This window comes from Clavelina lepadiformis, chromosome 6 (assembly GCF_947623445.1).
Source record: "Clavelina lepadiformis chromosome 6, kaClaLepa1.1, whole genome shotgun sequence".
NCBI classification, from domain to species: Eukaryota; Metazoa; Chordata; class Ascidiacea; order Aplousobranchia; family Clavelinidae; genus Clavelina; species Clavelina lepadiformis.
The window spans coordinates 994,333-1,017,831 of record NC_135245.1 but is presented as its reverse complement, the minus strand read 5'-3'; the positions used below and the strand labels follow the sequence as shown (position 1 = coordinate 1,017,831).

Sequence of the window (23,499 nt, the reverse complement as noted above, 5' to 3'; positions counted from 1 at the left end):
TAGGCAATTCAAAATCCCTTAGAAAAAACTTCGCGAATCAAGTTAAGCTTGCCAAACCAAATGATAAAAGCCCAATGGATATAACCAAGAACCAGAAGGTACAATTACAACACTGGTGTGGCCTCGTCACGACTAGGTAATCATGGCAATGGTAGCTGCAGTTACGCATTTTGTCGTGGCGGCGCCAAATTGACCCTGGTCAAGTCATTAACAACAGTTTGACAGTTTCTTTTCTTCAGTGGTTCTGATGAACAATTCCAAGTTCAAGCAATAAAACATAATAAAAATTGTCTGTATAGGTAGCAATGAGGAATTATCGCCAAATTTAAGTCGTGCAAAGATTGTGCTCACAAATATCATTTTGACTTCATCAAGGTTTTTTATGGCTTGCAATTAGCGCCTTGCTGATGATGGGATTTACCCAGAAACAGCGCTGTCGAAGGCATAAAATTGTCTAAGGCATTGTGGTTTTGTACTAAACTTGTATAAACATCGTTTTATCAACAACGGATGGCGCAAAACGCCGGGTGCCCCGATTGATATACGACCTATTAACAAAAACCGCTAGAAGACTAGTTTGAGCTACCACTTACTCAATCGCTGATCAATTGAATAAACACACAGGAAAAAAAAGTGACTGAATGCGTTCCAAAAAAATGGTTATGAATATCCCGGTATTTAGCCACTACCAGCTGGATAAATACAGTCCTTCTTGCGGCTAAATACTAGTCTGAAACGACTAAATCCTTTCCAATCGTGTTTGGTTATGAATATCCCCATATTCAGCCGCGAGCGTCCTAGTTAATGTAAACCTGGCTAAATACTCGCCCATATAGAACCTAGACCAGCCTGGGATTCCCTGGCTTAATCCATGCCAATTGCCAATTGAAATGTCGCACTTGAACATCACGTGACCAAAATGCATAATTACCAGTCTGACAAAATTTTAATTATGTATCCTTCCAAAAAAGTCAAAGAAAAGAAAAAGCGATTAAAGGAAAAATTCACAATCGGCTTGATGCCGTCTACCACAAGCTACGAGAACGAAACTAAGGAAAATGGCATATAGTCAACTAAAAACTATATAGGCTACAAATGCAATAATAATAAAGTTTTTACAATAAACTTAAAGAAGGCAAACAAACATTCCTCGTTTCGAGATACTGTAATGTAAACATTCAAGCGAAATTATTATTTAAAATTATTATTTTGGTTAATGTAATAAAACCGTATATTGCATATGATGCAACAAGTAAAGACATTCGGACAAGAAATAAAACTTTGAGAATTCATAATTAGAAATAAAATGTAATTAGGCTACATGACCCATATTCACACAACGTTGGAAAATTGAAAACTGAAGAAGTAACCAATTTTTGCGATCGCCCCACAACTTTTTACCTGCAGCAGGATATGCTAAATCCAGGATAAAATGCACACAAAGCAGAGATAATAGACACAAAAAATTTCAGATTTTCCTAAATCAACAAATTGCAATTGGTCAACAACAACTGATCCGGGTCCCGAATCTCATTTAGTACCTGCACACAAATTATGTGGCTGATTTCGATCTTTAACGAGCTTTACGCTTCCATCATTCATAAGCTTGATGACAGTAGATAGCTCTTTAGGAGAAGAAACTGCTTCTAGTTGGTTCATAACTTTGGAAAATTCCATTAGGCATACACACCCTATTTCACAGTACAATGACCTTCCCTCGATGAAATTACAAAATCGCAACCGGCACTTGTTCACCATGTTTTCTTTAGAGAAATATCCAAAGAACACAGCAATGTCGGTTATGCACTGCAAAAATAGAGAAAACGTTACAACAATAACGTTGACACGATTTTGTATCTTATGTTTACTAACGACAAAAAGCAGAGCCTGTTGTTTAAATTTTATGCTTAAGTTAATGAAATATCAGTTAAAATCACACTTACCTTTTCTTTCAACTTGTATGATGGGTACTTTTCTAAAGTCTTTGCAGTGCGTTCGTCACCAGGAAATTTTTTGATAACTTCCATCCTCCTCTTGATCGCTATTAATGACATTTCTTCCTCCTCGTTTGCGTGATTTTTCTTTTTCAGAAGTGGCGTCATTGTGAATTTATTTAAGGCTGCCATTTGGTTGTTGAATCGCTTTCGGATATGGGCAAATGAACAGGGCTTCACTGCCACAATGAAAATACAAAATCTTGTTTGTTAGATCCTAACTCACAACAAACCACTGTTCACCTCCAGCAAAAACTGCTCCATCGCTGTTCCAAAAAATCTTTCAAGAAGTCTTCTGTCTTTGAGACTGAATGGACTGATATTAGTTCCAACTTCTTGAAGAGATGAAGGCAGATCGTGTACTGTGACTGTGGCAACTGCAAAGTGCACATATTGTAAATTATTCGTTAAAATGGTAACGCTTATAAATCCTCTATATATTTTTTTAAACTATGATAAATTATTTCAATTGCGCAAAATATAGCACTATACAAATTACAAACTTGTACACAATACATATATAATAGGTATGTATTTTTATTATAGTATGTATTACAGTAGCCATGTCAGTTACCAACGTAATGAAATATAATAACGCAAAAGCAGTGCAGTAATCACAAACTTTGCTTTTTAAAAATAAAGACAGGTTTACATTTTTGACCGTAAAACTAAGGGCTATAATTTTGGAACAAGTTGCAAAATTTACTAAGTTTACGTTAGCATTAAATCTCTAATACAGTACTCAAATACAATGCATATTATATCTATTGTAATAAAATTTAGTGTGTACACCACCAATTAACGCTGCGTAAACCGACTTTTACATAATAAAGTAACCAATCACCAATGCAATAGACAATTTATAGCCAAAAGTTTAATCATTTAATATCACGAAGCTCGTTCCTCGTGTTGGTACAACAGAATGTAAATCGATTCATTTTTGGCCGGACAACAGCCAGACATATGTGCAAATGGAGTATATTGAACGTTTTGAACTAGCTTTGGTAATGCTACTGATCAGTGTTTTACATAAAAATATGCCCCTCCGGTCTCCTTCATAACAATGTCGCAAAGCTTGAAAATAGTTCGCAACGGTTCATGGTTGCAAAATAAAACAGTCTTGGCTACATTACAAAGCTTTTTTTGTATTAGCAATCGCACGCAATTCAAGCATTACTGCGTTATGTGTAATTTCGTCGTCGTCCTCTGTTTTTGCTTTTTCTACGAATCATTGATTACGCATGGAATCACTCTGGGATCAAGTGCGAAGTAAAAACGTAACGCGTAACTCACCACCGGCAGGCGAAATTAGTTACAAGGAAGTCTTGCAAACGGAGCAGAAAGCTTTTGAAACTAAGTTGTTTTGAACAGCAATAGAAGTTTTAAGTTTAATAACTTTGCTCCCACAAGTTATGAAGTTTTACAATAAAAATGGAATAATCGCTTGCCGCAAAACAAAATGCCACATATGTAATGCCTGGAAAAACAACAGAATTGCCAACAAACCTTCAATCCCTTTAATGAAAGCTTCATGCAAACCATTCTTGAAAGCGAAGTTTCGTAACCAAGGGTCCATCTCGTACAGTGTGGTGTTTGAAAAGAAAGTATTACTAGACTTGTGTAAGACATCATCCGCAAAGTTGTCTTTTATTGGTTGGATTGTTGGATACTTCCCAACTTATTTTGAGACTTTTTTCTTTCCGGCTAAATATTCTCCAGGTCTACCCAATTCTCTCAACTTCCTTTTTCGTGGCCATATAGTTTGCCTGCATGTAATCGTTAGCCGCAATACTTTATGCATAGTTCTCCAAAAACTTGGTTTTGTGTGCTAAATCATGAAGCTCTTTATTTGTAGAAACTGTACCAGCTATAAGATCGCAAATTATGCATGCAATTCCATTCGACTTTACCACAACCATTTGCGGAAACATGTTCGCGACTCTAGTTTTCGTTACGCTTGTCAAATTGAAAATTACCGGAAGAGATAAAAATTCCAATTCCCTGGCACAACCTAAAAAATAAAAATTGTCCAAGGAAAGTAAGTCTGGGTGCAAACAACCTCAACCCAGAGATAATGTTTTTGTAATTGACCCTACCCCAAACTCAAAATGGCATCAAACTTGCTTTACCTCAACACCAAAACACAAACAAGCAAACCTACCTTGAACATTTTTGTTGTGATTGTTAGCCTAGATGTCGTATTTTTTTGTGAAAAGTGAATGAAGTATTCGTAGCACTTGTGTGCGTTGACATTTCCGGATTATTTAAAAAAAGCCTTTACCATTTGGGGAAAATAATTTGGGTAATGAAATTTGTAAAAAAATCTTGGCCTACTGTACTTACGTGGGAAAACTTTTAAGTTCCTTCGTCCTTTTACAACCTTGCATTTAGTAAAAAACTCATGAAATTATGGCATTGCAGGGATAAGAAAGGTTTTAAACAGTGACGAAATGTCACCATCTAAATATTATTGTGGTGTTTATCGCGGTAACAGCAACTATTAAGCCGGTAACTCCGACTGTGTCAAGTGGCTGAATATATAACGTGACACGAATGACATTAAGCCACTTGTTTTGCACTTGTAACGAAGTAAACGCCAATCACATCGTACACTGGGTTTTATTTAGCCATAATTGTTTCCAATGCATCGGTGGTGCGTAGTTAGCCATAAAAAGGCGTTTCGAACTGTATGTAGGCAGGTTTATGGTACTTGGACCAAAATAAGGCGTGGGGAGTGTTTTTTTGGACGAAAGTGGCATTTTATTAGTCAATGATGAAAATTGTGGACTATTATCAGTCACTATTTTTTCCTGTGCAGGAATAACAAAACTAATGATGAACGATCTCATTCGCGTAAATACTGAGACAGATAAGGTCCGGATTCAACACTGAAAAGGTCCACATTCGGATCGCGGTCGGCCAGTTGAGTAGCCCTGATCTAGACCCTTGTAGCCCAAACCATCCCGAACCAACCATGTCAATCTATTTATACTAGTAATGTGTACTTGCTTGTTTCTACAGAAATGTGTAGCTTTGTTCAATTACAATTTAACAATTATCAAAGGTTAATGATAGAAGATGGTTGACAATCAGAAAGCAACCGAAACACCCCATATTATGATCAGCTACAACTGGACTGATTCCAAAGCAATGGCTTTGAAGGTGAGAAAACATTCTGATTCGGGTTTAAATCGTTGTTTTACACCTAATAGCCTATGAGTTGCCTTATTTCCTTACAATTTATCATATGTATATTAGATGTACAAGCAATTACAAGGCCATGGATTTCATGTTTGGTTGGATGAGTTTGATATGAATGGAAACATGTACGATGCAATGGCTGAAGCAGTGAATAACGCTTTCTTGATTTTGATGTTTGTGTCTTCCAATTACGAAACGAGTAGAAATTGCCAGATTGAGGCTTGTTTTGCAAAAGGTCAAAATAAGTGGATTATTCCGATTTATGCACAAGAAGGATATAAGGCAAAGAACTGGCTCGGTAACTTAATACGAGACATTAATTTATTCTGAAATTGACCCAGATAGCAATTTTTTGGTCATTGAACTTGATTTACATGAATTCATCACCCCATTGACCTCCGTACTGTGCTGTAGGTCTTATAATTGCCGGCCTTCTCTACCATGATTTTAGCAAAGGTGACTTTGAAGCAAATTTTAAAAAACTTTTGAAGGAAATAGGTGAGCAGCTTATGATACTTATGGAATCTTCTGTATTATTTACCAATTGTCCAGAGTATTTCAGTTTGACTACAACATGTAGTATTTTTTATGTACCAGCATCTTCACAAAATACACCGCAACCACATTATGGCCAGGTTGTTCATACACATGAGCACGGCAAAGCTGACGGTAAGAGGCCGGAAGTTAGTCGCCAAGGTTCAATTTATCATTATTTTCTCATTATATACATAGTGTTTAATTTTTACTTAATTTTTTGTTTTAATTCTTGCAACAGAATCAAAAAACCCTTTGAAACTTCAAGGCCCGATCTCTTGTTTTTTACCGACAAAAACGTATAAGAAGCTATCACGGCTTGCGGCAAGTAACAACATTTTTGTTCTGCATTGTTACGGCCAACCCGGAAATGGCAAATCTGAGATAATCCGCAAGTTAGCAGCAGACTTCCCATTTGTTAAATCTGAAACCCAGCATCCATGCGTTAAGTGGCATTTGCAGTACTTCAAAAATGAAACCTCGATAAAAGAAGAGTTACAGAAGCTTGTGAAAGAATTGCACGCTTGTGGCCTACTGAAATCTGTGACAGAATTTGAAGAAATTATGGCATCCCTTGAAAAAGAAGAAGCCAGGCCATTAGCTAGCTTTTTATGCAAAGCGAATATTGAGTTGGTGATTTTGTTTGAGGATTTTAACATTGATGTCAAGGCCAAGAAATTTGTTTACGATTTTGTGTCATCTTTGTCTTCAAGTGAAATGGGTGGAAAAACACACATTTATCTTACGACAAAACAAGGTTTACCGACAATATCGCTTGATCAGTATTCACACAAATCTTATTACAACCTTGTGAAGATCAAAGGCTTCCAGGAGCATGAAGGAATGATGTTTCTACTGGACGGTGCAGATGGTATCAGGGATATAGAAGCCGCAAAACAAGTGAATGAACAGTTAGGTGGTTCACCGCTAGCCTTGCAATTTGCAAAAAGCTACTGCAGATTAGCCGGCTTGCACTGCTATGAGTACTTAACTATAATTGAGGAAAATTCTCCTTCGACTGACAGTAACCCAAAGCAAAAAATCTTTGCTGCCATCACTCTGCTGCCAGATACTCCAGATAAAAAGTTTAAAAAGTGGAATGTGACTTGGAAGGTTTTCTATTGTCTGTCACTCTTGACATGCGAGTCCATGCCAGAAGATTTTGTGTTAGAATGTTTCAGATACTTTGCCAAGCAAGATGAAGCCACAGAGCTGACTTCAAAGAAGATAAGAGCCGAGTGGATTTACGACTTGACAAGCAAGGGAATGTGCACCAGTAGTGGTGAAAAAAGTGTGAGCTTTCATCAGTTAATAATGATGTCTTTTCAGTCTTACAGGGAGTCAAATCTCCCAACCGGTCCCATTTATGTGAAGCATTTGATGTATATTTTGGCCGGATTGGTGACAAAGGATTTTAGATCAGATAGAAATCTGGCTACAATGACTGAACTTCAAATAATTGGCAAGGAAGTTTTGAAACTTGCTGAAAATAACAAGGAAGAAATCTTGGGCGGAGGAGAAAATGGACAAGTCATTTTTCGACTTATTCTAAGTCACCTTTACGAGGTTTTTGGAGCATTAGTTTCATTTCGTTCACCAATCGATTACGATATTTCGTTGGAGTTCCTTGAAAAATCTCTGGAGCTTTTACTTCCAGAAGAGAACTGGAACTTGATTCAAAGAAAGCCAGCACGTGATGCTAATGTCGCTGCTGACAAAATTATAGATTTTTGCCAGAAAAGTTTTCTATCGGATCGCATTACCGAGTATGAGGCCATGCTTCATATATGCTTGGGGCCTCAAGAATTTGCTTATTTGAAACAGCAAAGTAAAAAGCCTTCAGATGTTGAAAAAATTGAAAAAAATGAAAAGGAAACCCTGGAAAATTTGAAGTTAATCAACCTGCTCAGATCGGTGGGAGTATTCTTGAAAGAAGAGGATCAAAAAAAGATTTTTCTTGCTGAGAAAGTGTCGACCATCTTGCACAGTTTGAGTCGAGTTGTCTTGTACAAAGGAACGTCACCGAGTACAAAAGAGCTCGAACATTCCAAGTGGCTATCGTCACTGTCGCATGCTATCGCAAAAAGATGTCGTGAAAATTACAACATCGGCTTGCTGGTAGAGCACCTGTCCATCACTGCAGCAATGATTCCTCTCCTGTTGAAGTCAAAAGATGATGACAACGCCTTACAGGAAGCTAAGAGGATGTGTGAGCATGCACTAGACAAGAATTCAAAGTCGTTTGATATGTACGAGCACGGCTTGTTGAAGGAGGTCAACGGCCCGTCACACAACAGCGCACGGCTTCAAATGCTCAAAAACTTACTAAGAACGCACAGTCGGCTCGCTCGATTTGAAGATGGAAACAAGACAAAAGAAGAAAGATTTGCTGAGAGTCACGAGACTTGTGAAGAACTGCTGGAGTTGGCGCAACGGAAGCTGGATGATAAACTTGATCCACAATGTTCTGGAGCCTTGGCATCTTTCATATATTGTGCCAAATATTATGCTGCCTTTGAAGATTATGAAAGTGCAATGAAGTGCTTTGTAAATTTCTTTGAAAATCAGTATTTCTACCGTCTCCAGCCAGCTATACAGGCTTGGGGTGCTTACAACTTTGCACGTGCTGTCGTCGAAGGTAAGTTAAGCAACGAAGTAAAAAAAGCAAGAGAAATGTGCGAGAGCTTTCTTCTGAGCACCAGCACTTACATAGCTCACAACCTGAAAGAAAAACTTCGGAACATTTTGAAAGATTTGCGCAGGGTGGGCTCTTTTTCACCTCCACCAAGGAAAGCTCCTAGATGTACTTAAATCAGTGACAATGCCAACAGCTCCATCATTCAGAGTGTTTGCTATATTTTGCATCTTTTACGATGTCTTACTTTTCTCATCTTTTTTTTTATGATTTACATATTGATTCCACTCATGGCTTTTACAAAGTGCCTTAATCTTTTACTTTTTCAACATCTACTTTGCAGTTCATCTGTTCATTGTTAGGCTTCAATCGGTGCATTACAGTTCATTTCATCGTGTCAGCGCTTTTATTCACAATGCCAGCACTTATTAAAATTTGTCTGCACTATTATTTTCTAATGCAGTTTAATTTTTGCAAAATATTTTTATCATAATCCACGTACGTTTGCTTCAATGTAATTTTATTAATTTTGTGAAAATTTTACTGCACATAGTTTTATCAGTATGTAAATTAGTATGCTTTTAAACAGAGAGTTTTGAAACCTTTTCTTCACAGCAATTGAATTGAAACTATTACGAATTATGTCGTTAGTTTAAACCTTTACCGCTTATTTCTACGAGTTGGGCAGAATTTTATACATTGTTTCACTATCATTTTAATTCGTGTATAGTTTGCGATCATTTTGTAAATAGCATCGAATATCGTATTTTGCTAGTTCAAGCAGCGTAGTCGACATTGCTTCTTAAAAACTGGTGTCATTGTAACAAGCTCATGGTTGTGTTAAACTTTACTGTTTTTTAATCGTTGTAAGAATCGCATGATTGCTATTGGCAGTATATTCGGTAAATGCGTTTGTGACGTAGCAATATTTTAATTCTAGTCGGTCCCTGCTGTAGCCACAACACTGTATTTTTTCACTGTATAATGTTTTTAATTATTTGCTTACAATTTCACGAATCTGCGTATGTGAGAATGTTTTCGCACCGTTTTCTGTTAGAACCCCCACTAATAACGGCCCAATCAATCCAAAATCATATTCGAAATTCAAAAAAAATCTTGCTATATTTACATCATATGCAAAACTGTACATGCAGATGTATAATTTATTCATGAAAACGTCAACGAAAGATCAAGTCTTGCCAAAATCTTAATAACGCTCTTCTGTAAAATTGCGATTTTACGCAATGGGTGAAATAAAATTACTAATTTGACTCCAAGCAATTGCATTGTCCGACATTGATATGGCAGCACACAACTATCCTGTAACATCAGTCATGGAAACCAAAAAAGTTTTGAAATTTACCTTTGATTTAAGTCGGAAACACATCGCCTTTTTAGCTCAGCAATGCCTGCAGCGTCTGCTGGATCGGGTATTTCCAGTTCTAAAAAAAGCATAAACTTTCTGTTGCTGATTGGCTGATCTGGCAATCTATAACTTTTGGAAGGACTTTCTCCTAAACTTGGTCGAAAACGAGGTACATTGCTCAGGTAGTATCAGTTTAAGAGGGCACAGGGTGTGCGAATGATCGCCCTATAGGTTGCATTTTCTTCAAACGAAGACTTCTGGTAAATTTTTCAGAAAGTTAAGAGTTTACTGAGAGAGGTGAGGCAAGACTTTCCAGAATTACACAATAATTACCAGTTTTCTCTTCTGGTGTTATAACGCTATCGCGGTTTATTGCGGAGAAATCCCAAACCATTGGTCTGATCGAGTTGTTATGTTTTTGGCAGCCTTGTGGACAGGGTTATGGTAGGTTCTGCGACTAACTGCCAGCAAAATAAGGAATGTGGCCCATTCATAAAATTAACTTACATCAACAGGCGTAGGTGGACAGTACTGCAACGCTATAGCACCAAATTACTGTACCGCGGTACTTTTTCAGTACCGGTATCGTCGGTAATTTTGAAAAAAAGTACGAAATTTCTTTTTTCAAGATATTTCAGTCGGCCCCGGTACTCGGTACTTTTTACGTGATTATTTCAAAATTTTAACAAATGTGTTTTTAAAAATACATGTCAATTAATCTTTAATACCAATTTTAGGATCTGTTGATCTTTATTAAACCAGAAATGTCAAGTAAAATTTCAAGCGAGTAACGTCACATATGTTTTGACCTGAAGTAACCTTTACCGGAGGCATAATAGCGGCAAACATTGCATTTGCAGCAGCGTCTTTTACACAAAAAGTACCGGTACCGACTGCCCACCTCTGTCAACAGGGCTGATTTCCTTAAACAGTGTAGACCAGAAGTTGTAGGAAAGTGTTGGAAAAGATTATGACGTCACTAACAACATGTTTCGTTTTGTTCATTTTCTTAACGACGTCATTCGCTCAACAATGCCGGGAAGTGACACGACAAGTGACGACAACGCTCTGTGACGATGATGACGTCAAATCCGGTAGAAAAGGAGCCAAAGGGAACATCGGGGCGCCGGGAAAGGCCGGAAGTCCGGGGCGGAAAGGGGAAAAGGGTGATCCGGGGACCGGCGAAAAGGGAGATCGCGGTGAGTCGTGCAACTTGGGGTCATTGGGGTCAGAAGTTCAAAGTTCATTGGAAGGTGAGGTTCTTGTTACAACGATTGGATAAATTAGTAAGAACGACTTCGCTCCTATGCAACGATGACAATTTAAACACGTCATCAGATTTGAGGAATAGCCTGGTTCCGGAGTCGTGTGAAAATTCATCGATCTACGGGAGACAGAGGTTGAGGAACGGGGAGGAAGCGTTTTGTGAAGGAGGATGGAGGGTCAGTGGAAAAATTGATAAATAGCCTATTTGGAGTTGAATTGAGAAACGTTGCCTATTTAACACTCTGTAACCTTAATATCAAAACAGGTGATTCAGAGAAGATTTGATGGAAGTGTTGACTTTCAGTTCAACTGGGACAGCTACAAATTGGGATTTGGATTTCTACATGGAGAGTTTTGGCTGGGTAAAATATTGCTACAAGTGTTACATTAATATTGTCCGACATGAGTCGGTCGGTCTTTATAAGCTATCTTGCGATCTTTAAATTCATCTCAGGTCTTGATAAGATTCACAACCTGACCAGGGACGGAAACTGTAAGCTCGGGATTGATTTGTGGAACTTTGGAGGGGAACATCGATTCGCTCAATACAAGTAAATAGTTTGTAATATTTCTCTGTGTTTCGATTTATACTGCAATTGGGGTCAATTTTAAGTGTCATAGCCCAGTCTGCGTAGAGCAGGGGTTTCAAACTCAACGGCACCAGGGGCCAAAACTCAAAACTTATTTAACGCCGCGTGCAGTAAGGATAAAACTTGATTGAAGGTTTCGTGACACGAGTACATGAATTGGAATAGGCAGCGAAGCAACACCAAATTTTTGATGTTTTTGATGATTTTTGACTGGGCTATTTTTGATTATTCTTCTCTTACGTCATTATGTTTCATTTATCTCCATGCAAAAGCATTAAAGAATTAACAAACAATAAAGAAAAAAGCAGCTCAGATTACAAGCGTTAGAAGAAATCTATTTATTCTATCGTATCATGGGGCAACTGCTGTGCTGTTGTAGGCTATTGTGCGATTTGTTATAATCTTGTTTCTTGCTTGAAAAAAGTAAGTTATACTGTACAATGATCTCGCGGGCCGGAAATAGTCAATGTATGAAATAGCATTGCGGGCCAAACATTATTGTAAAGCGGATGTGGCAGGCCGGGAGTTTGACACGTATGGCGTAGAGTCATTGTGTGATTGCTGTGAGGTCTTTATACCCATGAGATTTCTTTTACTGCAATTTCAAATCCTCAAATCAGTAACGACTACGTTGCAGTAACTTCGTTGTTGATGACGAAAGCGATCTCTACCGCCTCCACGTTTCAGGTTTTAGTGGGACAGCCGGGGATAGTTTAGATTACCATGACAACAGGCCCTTCACAACCAAAGATAGAGATAATGATGACAGGTAAGTACCTTACTCTTTCTCTCATGCACTTCAGCCGACGCTTATGCCATTGTTGAGTCTGTTTCACGCATGCGTTTTAGTTTTAACTGCGTTGTACAAGTGAAATACTTTATGTTTGCGATTATTCAGGGGAAACTGTGCAGAAAGTGGCTCCAGAAAAAGTGGCGGTTGGTGGTTTGATAACTGTTTCAGAGCATCTCTCAATGCCGCATGGGGGCGCTCAAGTGGATCTTGGCACAACATAATCTGGAATGCTTGGACTGGTTCCACGGAAGCACTGAAAGCTACAACAATGAAGATTCGCTGCTCCTAGGTTCAGTCAGTTTGACGTTGTAAACCACATTATCGACATGCTTGCTTTATTATATACGATATGAACTCATTGATTGTGTAGCGGTAGGTCTATAACCTATATCAACTATATCAACAACTATATCACCTATACAGCTACATCGCACACTTTCACGCTAGCGTGTGTATTCCAAGTGCCTTTGCGCGTATTTTTCGTTGATGCGTAAATTCAATAAACTCGCGTGCGATCAAGCTAAATTGCCGATGCAGCGCTGGTAGTGTTCTTAGTAGGTTGACATCGTCCGTCATTTTGCTAAATTCTCAAAGCATTACAAGAGTACTGGAAATGTGTTTACAATAAACAAAACTAATTAACTTTATAGATGGTCGCTTTCATTGTGTTTTATATTTAATTTCTGAATTTTGATCTGGTTCAGTTTTTTGAAGAACTCTCTTCAGCGACGTTTCTTCCACTACTGCTACCTAGTGATAATAATTAATGAATAGTTCAATGCAAAGTTAAGTAATGTAGGACGATTAGAATTACATCTTCTGAAGTAAACTTATACTCTCTCTCAAACTAAACACTGTACCTGCTATTTGTGAGCTACTCGACTTCTTCAAAAACCACTGATGCGTCCTAATCTCTGGAATACCGTATCTCTGGGTTAGGTCGACGCACAGTATTTTGCACAACAAGTCCTTCAGCACCGGGTTAAAAGCGTTCACGAGGCTGCTAGGTATGTGAAGAGGCTCCTTTTGATCCAACAGCAGCATTTTGATGTTCGAATCGCGAAAAGGCATCGACGAGCAAGCCATTATGTACAAGATAACGCCCAGACTCCAAACGTCCGCAATTGGTCCTTTGTACGGGATTCCCTGTAGAAGTTCTGGAGCTGCGTAAGCCGCGCTACCGCAATATGTTTTGCTCAAGTCGCCCGTCGAGATGTCGCGGGCAAAGCCAAAATCGGCAATTTTTATCGAGTTTTTCTTGCTTAGTAGAATATTCTCGCATTTCAGGTCTCTGTGAACCATCCCGTTTTCATGCATGTACTCGACACCAGCGCACATTTCTTGAAAAAATCGCCGGCATTCCGAGTCTTTGACTGGACCTCGAAGCCTTATATATTGCAGTAAATCACCATGACCTCCCCACTCTAACGCGAAATACAGTTTGCTTGAAATTTGGAAGAGCTCGTACAGACGAATGAGGTTCGGGTGTTTTACTTTCTTCATAATCTCGATTTCTCGCGGAAGAAATTTTTCGAGGAAATCTTTCGGCGCCGTTTTCTTGTTAATTATCTTCAGGGCGACTTTTACCGGATTTGGATTTGGATTTGGTTCACCTGGTCTGGTCCATGTCGCCTGCTTCACCTTAGAGTAGGTGCCTTCCCCTAAGTCACCTGTGATGTTGTATCCTTTCTTCTGAAGTTGCTGTGAGTCATCGCCAGAAAATAGGGCTTTGATTTTACCCATAGCCCCACTTAAACAAAAAATAATTTCCAAACTTTGCCATTTAAACCGATAAACGTTGCTTTTTCACTCTCTGTGTCTGCTTAAAACAATGCGATTATGACGTTTTGTTTGTAACACGGAGCCATTATTACCACTCAAGGTGAATTTGAAGATGATAAAGGTTAAAGGTTCATCATTTGGCAAAAAAATTAGTAAAACCACTTAAGCAAAACCCTATATGACCTCACGGCCCAGTTTTAGGAAACTGGAAAGTCTAAATCAGTGGTCATCAACCTTTTTTGTGAAATCACCCCTTTTTGGGAGTTCTGGGTCAAAATCGCCCCTACGATTATTTTTCTACGAATGTATTTGCTTCTTGCGATGTACAATATGCTTTGAAATTATCACAAAAAAGAAAGAACAATCGGAAACAAAGCCAGTATGACCTTATGCAATAATAGCGCGATAAATAACAGATATATAATTATAAAATCACAACTTGGAAGGCAATGATAACAGCGTCTTCCACCCCCTTAAAGACTAAAATCGCCCCCCAACTTCAAAAATTGTCACAATTGCCCCCTTGATGGACAATAATGACCCCTGGGGGGCGATATCGCCCCCGTTGAACAACCCTGGTTTAAAACAAAAACATTTTAAGAATTACAGAAAAAATAATTTTGTAAACTGAAGTAAATTGGAACATTTTATGACGACACAAGTGCTTCTGTGACATGATAAAGGATGGCCAATAACCAGTCACCCAGTGTTAAAATAGCATTTAAACTTTAAAAAGATGTCGAGCTAGCATTTAAAATATACCGTTTTGGTACCCCGGTTTTTCTGAAATAGGTTTAGTAGCAGCAGGAAATGTCTGGGGACAGCATCTATCTACGCAAAATAGGATACCTGCTTGGGAACAGGATAAATAGCGGATCGTTTTCCACAATCCACAACGCTCTGCAAATATCCAAAGCTGACGTAGTGGCTGTCAAAATAATTGACATGAAAAATTCCTGCGCTAGTTTTCGAACCAGATTCCTTCCACGAGAACTGGCCAACATTCAAAGTTTGTTCCACCCGAACATCATTAAGGTATGTTAAGCTCATAGACACCTTAAATAGACACCTATTTAAGGTGTCTATGGTTAAGCTACAAAATATAAGGATTTAACTGTTATTTATTGCACGATTGTGATGTCATTATTTGGAGGTAAAGATTTTGTTGGCCGAAACTGCCTTAGTAAATTGCCCATCGGCCTATTTGCAACTAGAAAGAAACGTGCAACCAAAATTAGCTTGTAGCATGTTTAAAACAAAAATTTTTTTCGCACACAGTTGGGCATTAAAAGTCTGTCAAAAGAATAGAAATAAATCAACAGCACAAACATATCCGAAAAAGTGGTTGCACTAACTCTATTCTTTTTTGTTTACTTTTGCGAGCGCAGAGCCAGTGGCCACTTATATTTCTCCGGACGTTGTAAAATATAGATTCGGTTGTTTAGGAGTGTATTTATATTGATAAGATGATAACTCTGACAAAATCTTGATTCTGAAGGTCCGCAAGATTGCAAAAGCCCAAGAAAAGGTTTACATTGTCATGGATTACGCTAGAACCAACTTAAGGAGTCAAATTGAACTACGGACCTATATACCGGAAGAACAGGCAAGAAAGTGGTTTCGTCAACTAGCGTCTGCACTGGACTATTTACATCGTCATGGTGTTGCGCACCGAGATATTAAGATAGAAAACATACTGATCGATCAAGACAACAACATAAAGCTGTGCGACTTTGGGTTTTCAAAATTGATAGAAAAGAGAAGAGGGCAAAATGACCAACACAGCACAACGTTTTGCGGTTCGCTGGCCTACTGTGCTCCGGAAATCTTGTTGCGAACACCCTATGACCCCTGGAAGACCGACATATGGTCACTTGGTGTCGTCCTTTACAAAATGGTGGTAGGAGGAATGCCGTTCGGAGAAGGGAACGATCTTGGAAGCATGAAAAGAATTACAAAAGCCCAAACGAAAGTGCTAGAATTCCCGCCCTTTCCGAAGCTTTCCGAATCTTGTCAAGAACTAATTAAAGCGCTTTTAACGGTAGAATCGGACCAAAGAATTTCTATGGTGGATATTTCAAGGTCAAAATGGGTCAACACCGAAGACGCTAAGCAACCCAATAAAAGACGTAACAAATTATCTTTTTATCGAGATAACTTCGAAATTTCTTCTACGCCTTTTAATGGTGTAATCGGAAGACAAATTCCTGTTCAATCACCGTCTATGATGTCACGTTTACGTATGCACTTTCCGTCCATGTCGTTAAAAAATAAAAGAGACCAAAAATATAACTAAAAAACGTGTGCAGATTTATGTCACCGAAAGTTCTACCAAAGCTAAGATACGCAACTTTCAAAACAGATGCGAAGTCTTCGCGTTGGAAACTTTCTGGCCACGCTGACAACATGGCGTATTATTTGCATAAACAAGGGGAAAGTTCACACACGTGTGTAGTTTGTTATGGTACTTAGGCTACTCGTTTGAGCGTTGAACTTTCGTCATAGCTTTAATTATAATTATACGCTCGGGTTAGTTTAACCAAAATACCTATGATTTGAAAAAGGGTTGAATACAACAACATAGCAATTATATACTTTCACAAAGTGCATATAGGTTATTGCATGTTTATAAACATGCAATAAGAATGTCTTTTTTAGGCTATTAGCTTAGATCTAGTCTATCACAGGTATTATGACAAACTAATGTTAACAGCATACTACCATACATCTCCACAGACTGGCAGACACAGTTAAAGTGCTGAAAGAAACGATATAGTGCTTTAATAAGCTCTCTTTAAGTTGCATTTTCGCAGATCACTGAGTTTGTTTTGAATTTATTTGGCGTACCGAAACCTTTGTAAAGAGACTTACAAAGCCTTTGTATTCATCGAGATTTAACTCGTTTTCATTCAAACAAAAATGAGGTAAGTAATCTAAGTTGTGTTGTAAAGTTCACCTCAGGGGTGTTCAACCTTTATTGCAAGAGGGCCAGATGAAAACAGCCGGGTAAAACCGCCAGGACTTTACTTTTATTTACCTTTATTTAACATAGGCTTTTCACTAGTAGCTAGCAAAAATGGAATTTTTGTTACGGTTTTATGGCATAATTAGGAGTTATCTTCTTACGGAAATAATAAATTGAGACACAAAAATTTCTAACGATTACAAATTTCCGAAGAAAACTGCTGTTCATATTTTTGTCACATAGATAATGCAAAATTGATATTTTTCCGCGGGCCGCAAAATTTCTATTTGCAAAGGTTACACACCCCTGTTTTACCTGAGTTATCTCAGTGTTCTTACATACTTGTACCTTTTCCATCATTTCTTCTTTTTAAAGCTCTTTTGAGCAATTTACCCACCAAAGTTCACCTATTGATCCTCACAGATTTAAATTTGTGGTGTTATAAATTTACAGAAAGTTTTAAAATCTTTTATGCAGGTTAAATATCGAAGGACTGCTGGTTTACTTTCCATACGAGTATATATATCCTGAACAATATTCATACATGCTTGAACTTAAACGAACCTTAGATGCCAAGGGTCATGGGGTTCTTGAGATGCCTTCTGGCACTGGGAAAACTGCCACTCTGCTCTCGTTAATCGTCGCTTATCATTTGGTATTATATGATGTTAATGAATTCTTATAGAGTTACGATTACTACAATTAACCGTTGGTAGCTTTAGGCAGCAGAGTACAGTGTGACACTCGATTGGTACCTAAATTGGAAAGTTTGCTATTGTTGGTGAGAAATCCACTGCACAATCAAGATGAAACACAAGTGCGCCATTATTCGCGCAATTAATTTTAATCCTCCACCCACTTAGCAAACTTTCCAATCTGGACTGGTACCGGCCTAGTTGCCATACCACAAGTTGGAAAGTGTGGCACACGCAAACTTTTTACAGTGGTTCTGATTTGAATGAATAAACATAGAACGTACCTTATTTGTTTTTTCTTGTTCTGCAGGAATATCCCCAGTCTGTGTCGAAGTTAATTTATTGTTCTCGGACAGTTCCCGAAATCGAAAAAGTTTTAGAAGAACTTCGAAGATTGATGGATTACTATGAACAGCAAGCAGGGGAAGCCCCAAAAATACTTGCCTTGGCTCTAAGCTCCAGGTTGTTCACCCTCAGTCATGAGTTGAACGTTTTGATGAGTCAGTTTCTTACGAAAAGTTACGAAATATGATTTCGACTTGCTCTTCCTATCAGAAAGAATCTGTGCATCAATCCCCAAGTCCGGAGCGCTCGAGTCGGAAAAGAAGTAGACGGGAGGTGCCACGCACTGACCGCCTCCCATGTTCGGATCAAACAAAAACATGACCCCTCTGTTTCTCTCTGCGCATTTTATGAAGTAAGTGTAACTGCAAAAGAAATACAATCCACACGAATCACTTGTACATATGGTGCTGTATGCGGGGAAATATTTGGCGAAGCCTTGAAAGTGTTTCATGTTATTCCAGAGCTTTGATGCTCACGGGCGGGAGGAAAGCTTGCCTGCTGGGGTTTACAATCTTGATGATCTTCGACGTTACGGAAGACTTAAGGGATGGTGTCCCTATTTCCTGAGCAGATATTCAGTAGGAGAATGTTATTGCTTGCATGAGGAACCAGATATGGGTGTTATGCTGATGTATGATAGATGCATATGTTATGATTCACTCCAACACACCATAAATGTGCAAATTTGGATTTTAGAAAACTTTTGAAATTGCAAAATGTTTCTATTTTATGTTAAATATGTCTCACTAAGTTGGATCGTTACAAAGAATATACGATACATGTTCCACTTATTATCAGTCTTCTTCACATCTGCAGATCATGCATGCCAACATTGTGGTATATAGTTATCACTACCTTCTTGATCCAAAAATAGCTGACCTCGTCTCAAAGGAGCTTTCAAAGAATTCCGTTGTTATATTTGATGAGGCGCATAATATCGGTAAAATTCTCACACTTGCTGTTGGTATTAATCTGTCTGTACTGCACAAATTTTGAAGCAGTGAAAACAGAAAGTTATTGTTAAAATGATTTTCTTACTCTTTGTTTCATCTATGTGAGCTGCTGGTTGTGTTATGAATGTAATTATTTAGATAATGTCTGCATTGAATCAATGAGTGTCACCATCAGCCGCAGGACATTGGACAAATGCTCACAAAACATTGATTCTTTGCAAAATCACATGAGCAAGTACGAAATATCTGTTCAAACTTTGCTGTGACATTAAACTGTGCTTTATCCAAAAATTAATTATGTGATATTTCTGCGAAGAGCCCGTGAATCAGACGAGGAAAAGCTAAGGAACGAATATCGCCGCCTTGTGGAAGGTTTGAAGGAAGCCAATATCGCCAGAGAGACTGATATTGTATTGTCAAACCCTGTCTTACCTGATGAGATATTGAAAGGTACCGGCATATATCTTAGTAAGACTTGGGCTCTGTCATTCGAGCAGCCAAATAAATGTTAGATTTAACCCTGTTTTTATCTGGTTGCATCTTGCAAACTTGTCTTCGCATCAATATCATTATCATATCATTATCATGATCATTATCATGATCATAATCATGATCATTATCATGATCATTATCATGATCATTATCATATCATTATCACGATCATTATCACGATCATTATCATTATCATTGTTCTTCTTATATGCAGAGGCTGTTCCAGGAAGTATACGAAATGCTGAACACTTTGTCGCATTCATGAGAAGATTTGTGGAATATTTGAAGTCAAGGCTTCGTGTGCGCCACGTAGTGTCCGAAACTCCGATTACGTTCATCCATGACGCCTATGACCAAGTTTGCATCGACAGGAAACCTCTGAGGTTTGTTTGAGGAGCACAGGTTTCCTTCCCAGCCTTAGAATTATTATTCTTTGCCCTAGATGTTGAAATATTGATTAATATTTCCCATTTTACTAGATTTTGTTCGGAAAGACTGAGATCATTGCTACGTACGTTGGAACTAACCAATATCAGCGACTTTTCATCATTGGGGTTAATTGCTAATTTTGCAACTTTGGTCAGTACTTACAACAAAGGTTAGATGAAACTTCCTTGATCACTCCCTGCTTTATTTTATGGAAATACAACTTCGAAGAGTTTTATCTTCATATTGCAGGGTTTGTTGTGCTGATTGAGCCCTTTGATGACAAGACACCAACAATCCTCAACCCTATTTTACACTTCAGGTAAAGAGTGCCGTACATGTCAAAAGGTTTATCTGGCACAAATATGTAACACTGGGAAGATATGTTGTCCTTAACAAGTTGATAATTAAACTTGATGTGTTCAGTTGCATGGATTCTTCGATAGCGATTAAGCCGGTCTTCTCAAGGTTCCAGAGCGTCGTCATTACATCTGGGGTGAACTTTATGACATAATCACAACATGGCTTGTTCATATCAACAAACATTTTGCAAAACAACAAACGTATTTTCAGACTCTCTCTCCACTTGAAATGTACCCGAGGGTCCTCGATTTTCGTCCTGTAACTATGGCAACCTTCACCATGACGCTGGCAAGGCAATGTTTGTGTCCAATGGTGCGATAAGTTTCGTGGGTTTCTCTGCAATTCTTGTTGTTTTTATTAAAGTATCTTCTGTTGCTCGTCTAATTTCTTGCACGAGCCAACGACTCAATGAAGCAAAACAACACTCGCGTGTCATTGCAGGTCGTCACTCGGGGCAACGATCAAGTGGCGATCAGTTCAAAGTTTGAAACAAGGGAAGATGTGGCTGTGATCCGTAACTATGGCAACCTACTGGTAGAGATGTCAAAGATAGTGCCAGATGGAATTGTTTGTTTCTTCGTGTCATACGTTTACATGGTAACCGGCTGTCAGCGTTTAAATTTTGTAAAGCCACTAAAGTGCAAGATCATTCGACACGAAGTGTGCAATTTCTACTTTAAAACCAGGAGAACATCGTGGCCAGCTGGTACGAGCAAGGCATTCTCGAAAACATACAACGGAACAAACTGCTCTTCATTGAAACACAGGACGCGGCAGAAACGAGCATGGCGCTTGACAAATACCACGAGGTACTCATTTAACTGTGACCAGCGTGAGCAAAGACTTTTTATTTACTTGTCAGTATAATTTGAATGGTTGGTTGTGTGGTAATTTGCAACCGCTAAAACATTTCACTTGAAATTGTGAACCACTGCACACTTGTTTGCTTTGAAAACGTTGAGAATTTATCAGTTAAAAATATTGACGTCATCTCGACGCAGGCTTGTGGCAACGGTAGAGGAGCTGTACTGCTCTCTGTGGCGCGAGGAAAAGTCTCGGAAGGAATCGATTTCAGTAAGAGACATTCTTTTTTCTTCTCTTTTCTTGACGTTGCATATCTCATAATATAACAATATACTTATGAACGTGTGAAGACGTTAAGTTTCATATTTAACTCTGTCCGTGTGAATTGATGTCCTGGTCTTCATCTCTTCTTTAGCTCATCATCTCGGTCGTGCCGTCATCATGTTTGGGATCCCCTACGTCTACACACAGAGCAGAATATTAAAGGCGAGGCTGGAATATTTGCGCGAGAATTTCCAGATCAGGGAAGCCGACTTTCTGACCTTCGATGCGATGAGGCACGCAGCCCAGTGTGTGGGACGAGTAATCCGCGGAAAAACGGACTACGGGATTATGGTCTTTGCGGATAAGGTTGTACTCGCGGAATCGGGTCTTAATACGTGTCAGTCTGTGGCGAACACATAGACATATGATTGACTGGCGGTATCCGTCCAATCACGTTATTTTTTCTCCATCATTTCCAGAGATTTTCACGAAACGACAAGAGAGGAAAGTTGCCTCGTTGGATCCAGGAGCATCTCGCCGACTCCGTCTGCAATCTCTCCACGGATGAGTCGATCCACATCGCCAAACGCTTCCTCCGTCTCATGGCGCAGCCCTTTTCCAAGGTAACGTCATGCGTTGGTGGATCCTTCGTTATTTAAAAGAAAATTTACTTCCAAACATGGGCAACGCAGTGCGTTGTTGCGCTTCTGTGACGTCACAATATAATTGGGACCGTCGCTTGATAGACTCCTCTTGTTCGCGCAGGAGGATCAACTCGGTCTCTCGCTCCTCACGCTGGAGCAGCTACAGTCGGAGAGCATGCAGAAGAGGATAACTCAGATCGCCCACCAAGTCTAACCCCCCCCCCGCTGCCTTGACGGTAACCATGGCAACGTTCCAAGCGAGGTGCGGTCAGAGTTGGATTCATCGTTGGTTGTGGAAGTGGAAGTTTTAAAAATTTGGCTCACAAGGACCTTGTGATGTGGACCCCAGTGATCGCTGGTCCGGTATATCGTCATGACCTTTGCGTAAACGTCATATGTTGCGCGTGAACTCAATTAACCTCCAGCAAGCGTGCGATAGAGCTCATTTAAAAAAAAAAAATTTCTTCGTTTCAATTTCCCCCGCTTGATAACGACAGTTTAAGTGTTTCCTGTTTCAGTCCCGCTTAATGAGGTGATCGGGAACGTGACTAGACTAATTTTTGTCGCTTAGTATGCTTTGTTGGACATTAACAGTTAATAAAACAAGCTGAAAATAATGAGGCATACGATTTGTTTTAAGAACAGTTCATAACACCTGGAAATGAGATGATTTACCTCGTCAACCTTTGAGACGAATGTAGACTTGGACCATTGGTCTGGTTATGTTATATTTCAGGAGATTTCGTATTCGTGATAAGAAACACGTTATTTCACCGAACTTAACCTGACGAAGCTTGCGAAAGCTCGTCTTTACTGATTAGAAATTAACCATTAGAGGGTTGTTTATTCTGCCATCGTCAATTTTACAGAGTAAGATTTATAAACGAAAGAAATTTTCGAGGATTTTTGACAAAAATCCGCAAACAAGCACGCGCTCAAAGCAATAGCTCAGGGAATGCTTCGACGAAATTGGAGGCTGTAGAAAAAAAGCTGACAACTTTCCCCCTGCTGGTCATATCCTGGTCATATCTCCTGACTGAGTCAGAAGCCGAAGGCGATGTTTAAAATCTTCAAAAATTGTTTGATTTGGCGAAGAAAACCTGAATTGATTTAGCCCAATATTTCTGTATAGGCTGCTGTATACGTGACAAAAGTTGTTGATGACAAAAATTGTAAAAAATAGTGCCTTTTTAAAATAAGAAACGTGATTTACATTGATAACATGTGCTGTGTAGGTTATGACCATCCTGCTTATTTTTGCATAAGGACAAAAGGGCTTGTTGTAACCTGACAAAAATTGATCGGGCTAAAACAAAGGCGGTTGTTTTACATTTAGCGTAATTCTACATTTAACTCCAATCAGTCGAGTTGTGTTGGCTTTGGCTTG

The 23,499-nt window shown here is 38.9% G+C and overlaps 5 protein-coding genes and 1 long non-coding RNA gene across 6 annotated transcripts; 4 read left to right on the top strand and 2 right to left on the bottom strand.

The window, feature by feature from the left end:
* Positions 1-1,710: 1,710 nt before the first annotated feature.
* On the bottom strand, positions 1,711-3,736 carry LOC143462841 (uncharacterized). Its single transcript, XR_013118206.1, has 3 exons — positions 3,501-3,736; positions 1,944-2,371; positions 1,711-1,806 (listed from the first exon to the last, which is right to left on the bottom strand). It is a non-coding gene; the product is annotated as an uncharacterized LOC143462841 (long non-coding RNA).
* A 1,259-nt stretch (positions 3,737-4,995) lies between these two features.
* Positions 4,996-9,635, top strand: LOC143462769 (uncharacterized). Its single transcript, XM_076961038.1, has 5 exons — positions 4,996-5,156; positions 5,253-5,493; positions 5,610-5,693; positions 5,793-5,864; positions 5,971-9,635. Exons 1-5 carry the CDS (start codon positions 5,073-5,075, stop codon positions 8,538-8,540), a joined length of 3,051 nt encoding a protein of 1,016 aa, XP_076817153.1. The 5' UTR covers positions 4,996-5,072; the 3' UTR covers positions 8,541-9,635.
* Positions 9,636-10,495: 860 nt separating this feature from the next.
* On the top strand, positions 10,496-12,668 carry LOC143462818 (fibrinogen-like protein A). Its single transcript, XM_076961113.1, has 6 exons — positions 10,496-10,983; positions 11,069-11,172; positions 11,262-11,358; positions 11,451-11,547; positions 12,224-12,355; positions 12,485-12,668. Exons 1-6 carry the CDS (start codon positions 10,701-10,703, stop codon positions 12,666-12,668), a joined length of 897 nt encoding a protein of 298 aa, XP_076817228.1. The 5' UTR covers positions 10,496-10,700.
* A 327-nt stretch (positions 12,669-12,995) lies between these two features.
* LOC143462815 (testis-specific serine/threonine-protein kinase 1-like) lies at positions 12,996-14,602 on the bottom strand. Its single transcript, XM_076961109.1, has 2 exons — positions 13,240-14,602; positions 12,996-13,129 (listed from the first exon to the last, which is right to left on the bottom strand). The coding sequence occupies exons 1-2, from the start codon at positions 14,120-14,122 to the stop codon at positions 13,080-13,082; spliced, it is 933 nt and encodes a 310-aa protein (XP_076817224.1). The 5' UTR covers positions 14,123-14,602; the 3' UTR covers positions 12,996-13,079.
* Positions 14,603-14,898: 296 nt separating this feature from the next.
* Positions 14,899-16,660, top strand: LOC143462808 (testis-specific serine/threonine-protein kinase 6-like). The gene is made up of 2 exons (XM_076961103.1): positions 14,899-15,196; positions 15,660-16,660. Exons 1-2 carry the CDS (start codon positions 14,972-14,974, stop codon positions 16,455-16,457), a joined length of 1,023 nt encoding a protein of 340 aa, XP_076817218.1. The 5' UTR covers positions 14,899-14,971; the 3' UTR covers positions 16,458-16,660.
* Positions 16,661-16,673: 13 nt separating this feature from the next.
* On the top strand, positions 16,674-22,729 carry LOC143462776 (general transcription and DNA repair factor IIH helicase subunit XPD-like). The gene is made up of 19 exons (XM_076961051.1): positions 16,674-17,085; positions 17,604-17,781; positions 18,132-18,283; positions 18,377-18,518; positions 18,628-18,744; positions 18,983-19,106; positions 19,258-19,354; positions 19,436-19,569; positions 19,826-19,994; positions 20,091-20,209; positions 20,290-20,359; positions 20,464-20,533; positions 20,611-20,712; positions 20,842-20,997; positions 21,087-21,209; positions 21,402-21,474; positions 21,620-21,834; positions 21,948-22,091; positions 22,234-22,729. Exons 1-19 carry the CDS (start codon positions 17,081-17,083, stop codon positions 22,324-22,326), a joined length of 2,283 nt encoding a protein of 760 aa, XP_076817166.1. The 5' UTR covers positions 16,674-17,080; the 3' UTR covers positions 22,327-22,729.
* The last annotated feature ends 770 nt before the right edge of the window (positions 22,730-23,499 follow it).

What these genes read in the sequence shown, in the direction of transcription:
- LOC143462769 (XM_076961038.1), top strand. Translation starts at nt 5,073, where the DNA reads ATGGTTGACAATCAGAAAGCAACCGAAACACCCCATATTATGATCAGC. An exon ending in CCAAAGCAATGGCTTTGAAG is followed by an intron (nt 5,157 to 5,252) that starts GTGAGAAAACAT and finishes TATGTATATTAG; the next exon opens with ATGTACAAGCAATTACAAGG. An exon ending in TAAGGCAAAGAACTGGCTCG is followed by an intron (nt 5,494 to 5,609) that starts GTAACTTAATAC and finishes ACTGTGCTGTAG; the next exon opens with GTCTTATAATTGCCGGCCTT.
- LOC143462818 (XM_076961113.1), top strand. Translation starts at nt 10,701, where the DNA reads ATGACGTCACTAACAACATGTTTCGTTTTGTTCATTTTCTTAACGACG. An exon ending in AGTTCAAAGTTCATTGGAAG is followed by an intron (nt 10,984 to 11,068) that starts GTGAGGTTCTTG and finishes ACACGTCATCAG; the next exon opens with ATTTGAGGAATAGCCTGGTT. An exon ending in TTTGTGAAGGAGGATGGAGG is followed by an intron (nt 11,173 to 11,261) that starts GTCAGTGGAAAA and finishes ATATCAAAACAG; the next exon opens with GTGATTCAGAGAAGATTTGA.
- LOC143462815 (XM_076961109.1), bottom strand. Translation starts at nt 14,122, where the DNA reads ATGGGTAAAATCAAAGCCCTATTTTCTGGCGATGACTCACAGCAACTT. An exon ending in GAGTAGCTCACAAATAGCAG is followed by an intron (nt 13,130 to 13,239) that starts GTACAGTGTTTA and finishes TATTATCACTAG; the next exon opens with GTAGCAGTAGTGGAAGAAAC.
- LOC143462808 (XM_076961103.1), top strand. Translation starts at nt 14,972, where the DNA reads ATGTCTGGGGACAGCATCTATCTACGCAAAATAGGATACCTGCTTGGG. An exon ending in TCCACCCGAACATCATTAAG is followed by an intron (nt 15,197 to 15,659) that starts GTATGTTAAGCT and finishes TTGATTCTGAAG; the next exon opens with GTCCGCAAGATTGCAAAAGC.
- LOC143462776 (XM_076961051.1), top strand. An exon ending in GCGTCGTCATTACATCTGGG is followed by an intron (nt 20,534 to 20,610) that starts GTGAACTTTATG and finishes ACGTATTTTCAG; the next exon opens with ACTCTCTCTCCACTTGAAAT. An exon ending in TCGTGTCATACGTTTACATG is followed by an intron (nt 20,998 to 21,086) that starts GTAACCGGCTGT and finishes CTTTAAAACCAG; the next exon opens with GAGAACATCGTGGCCAGCTG.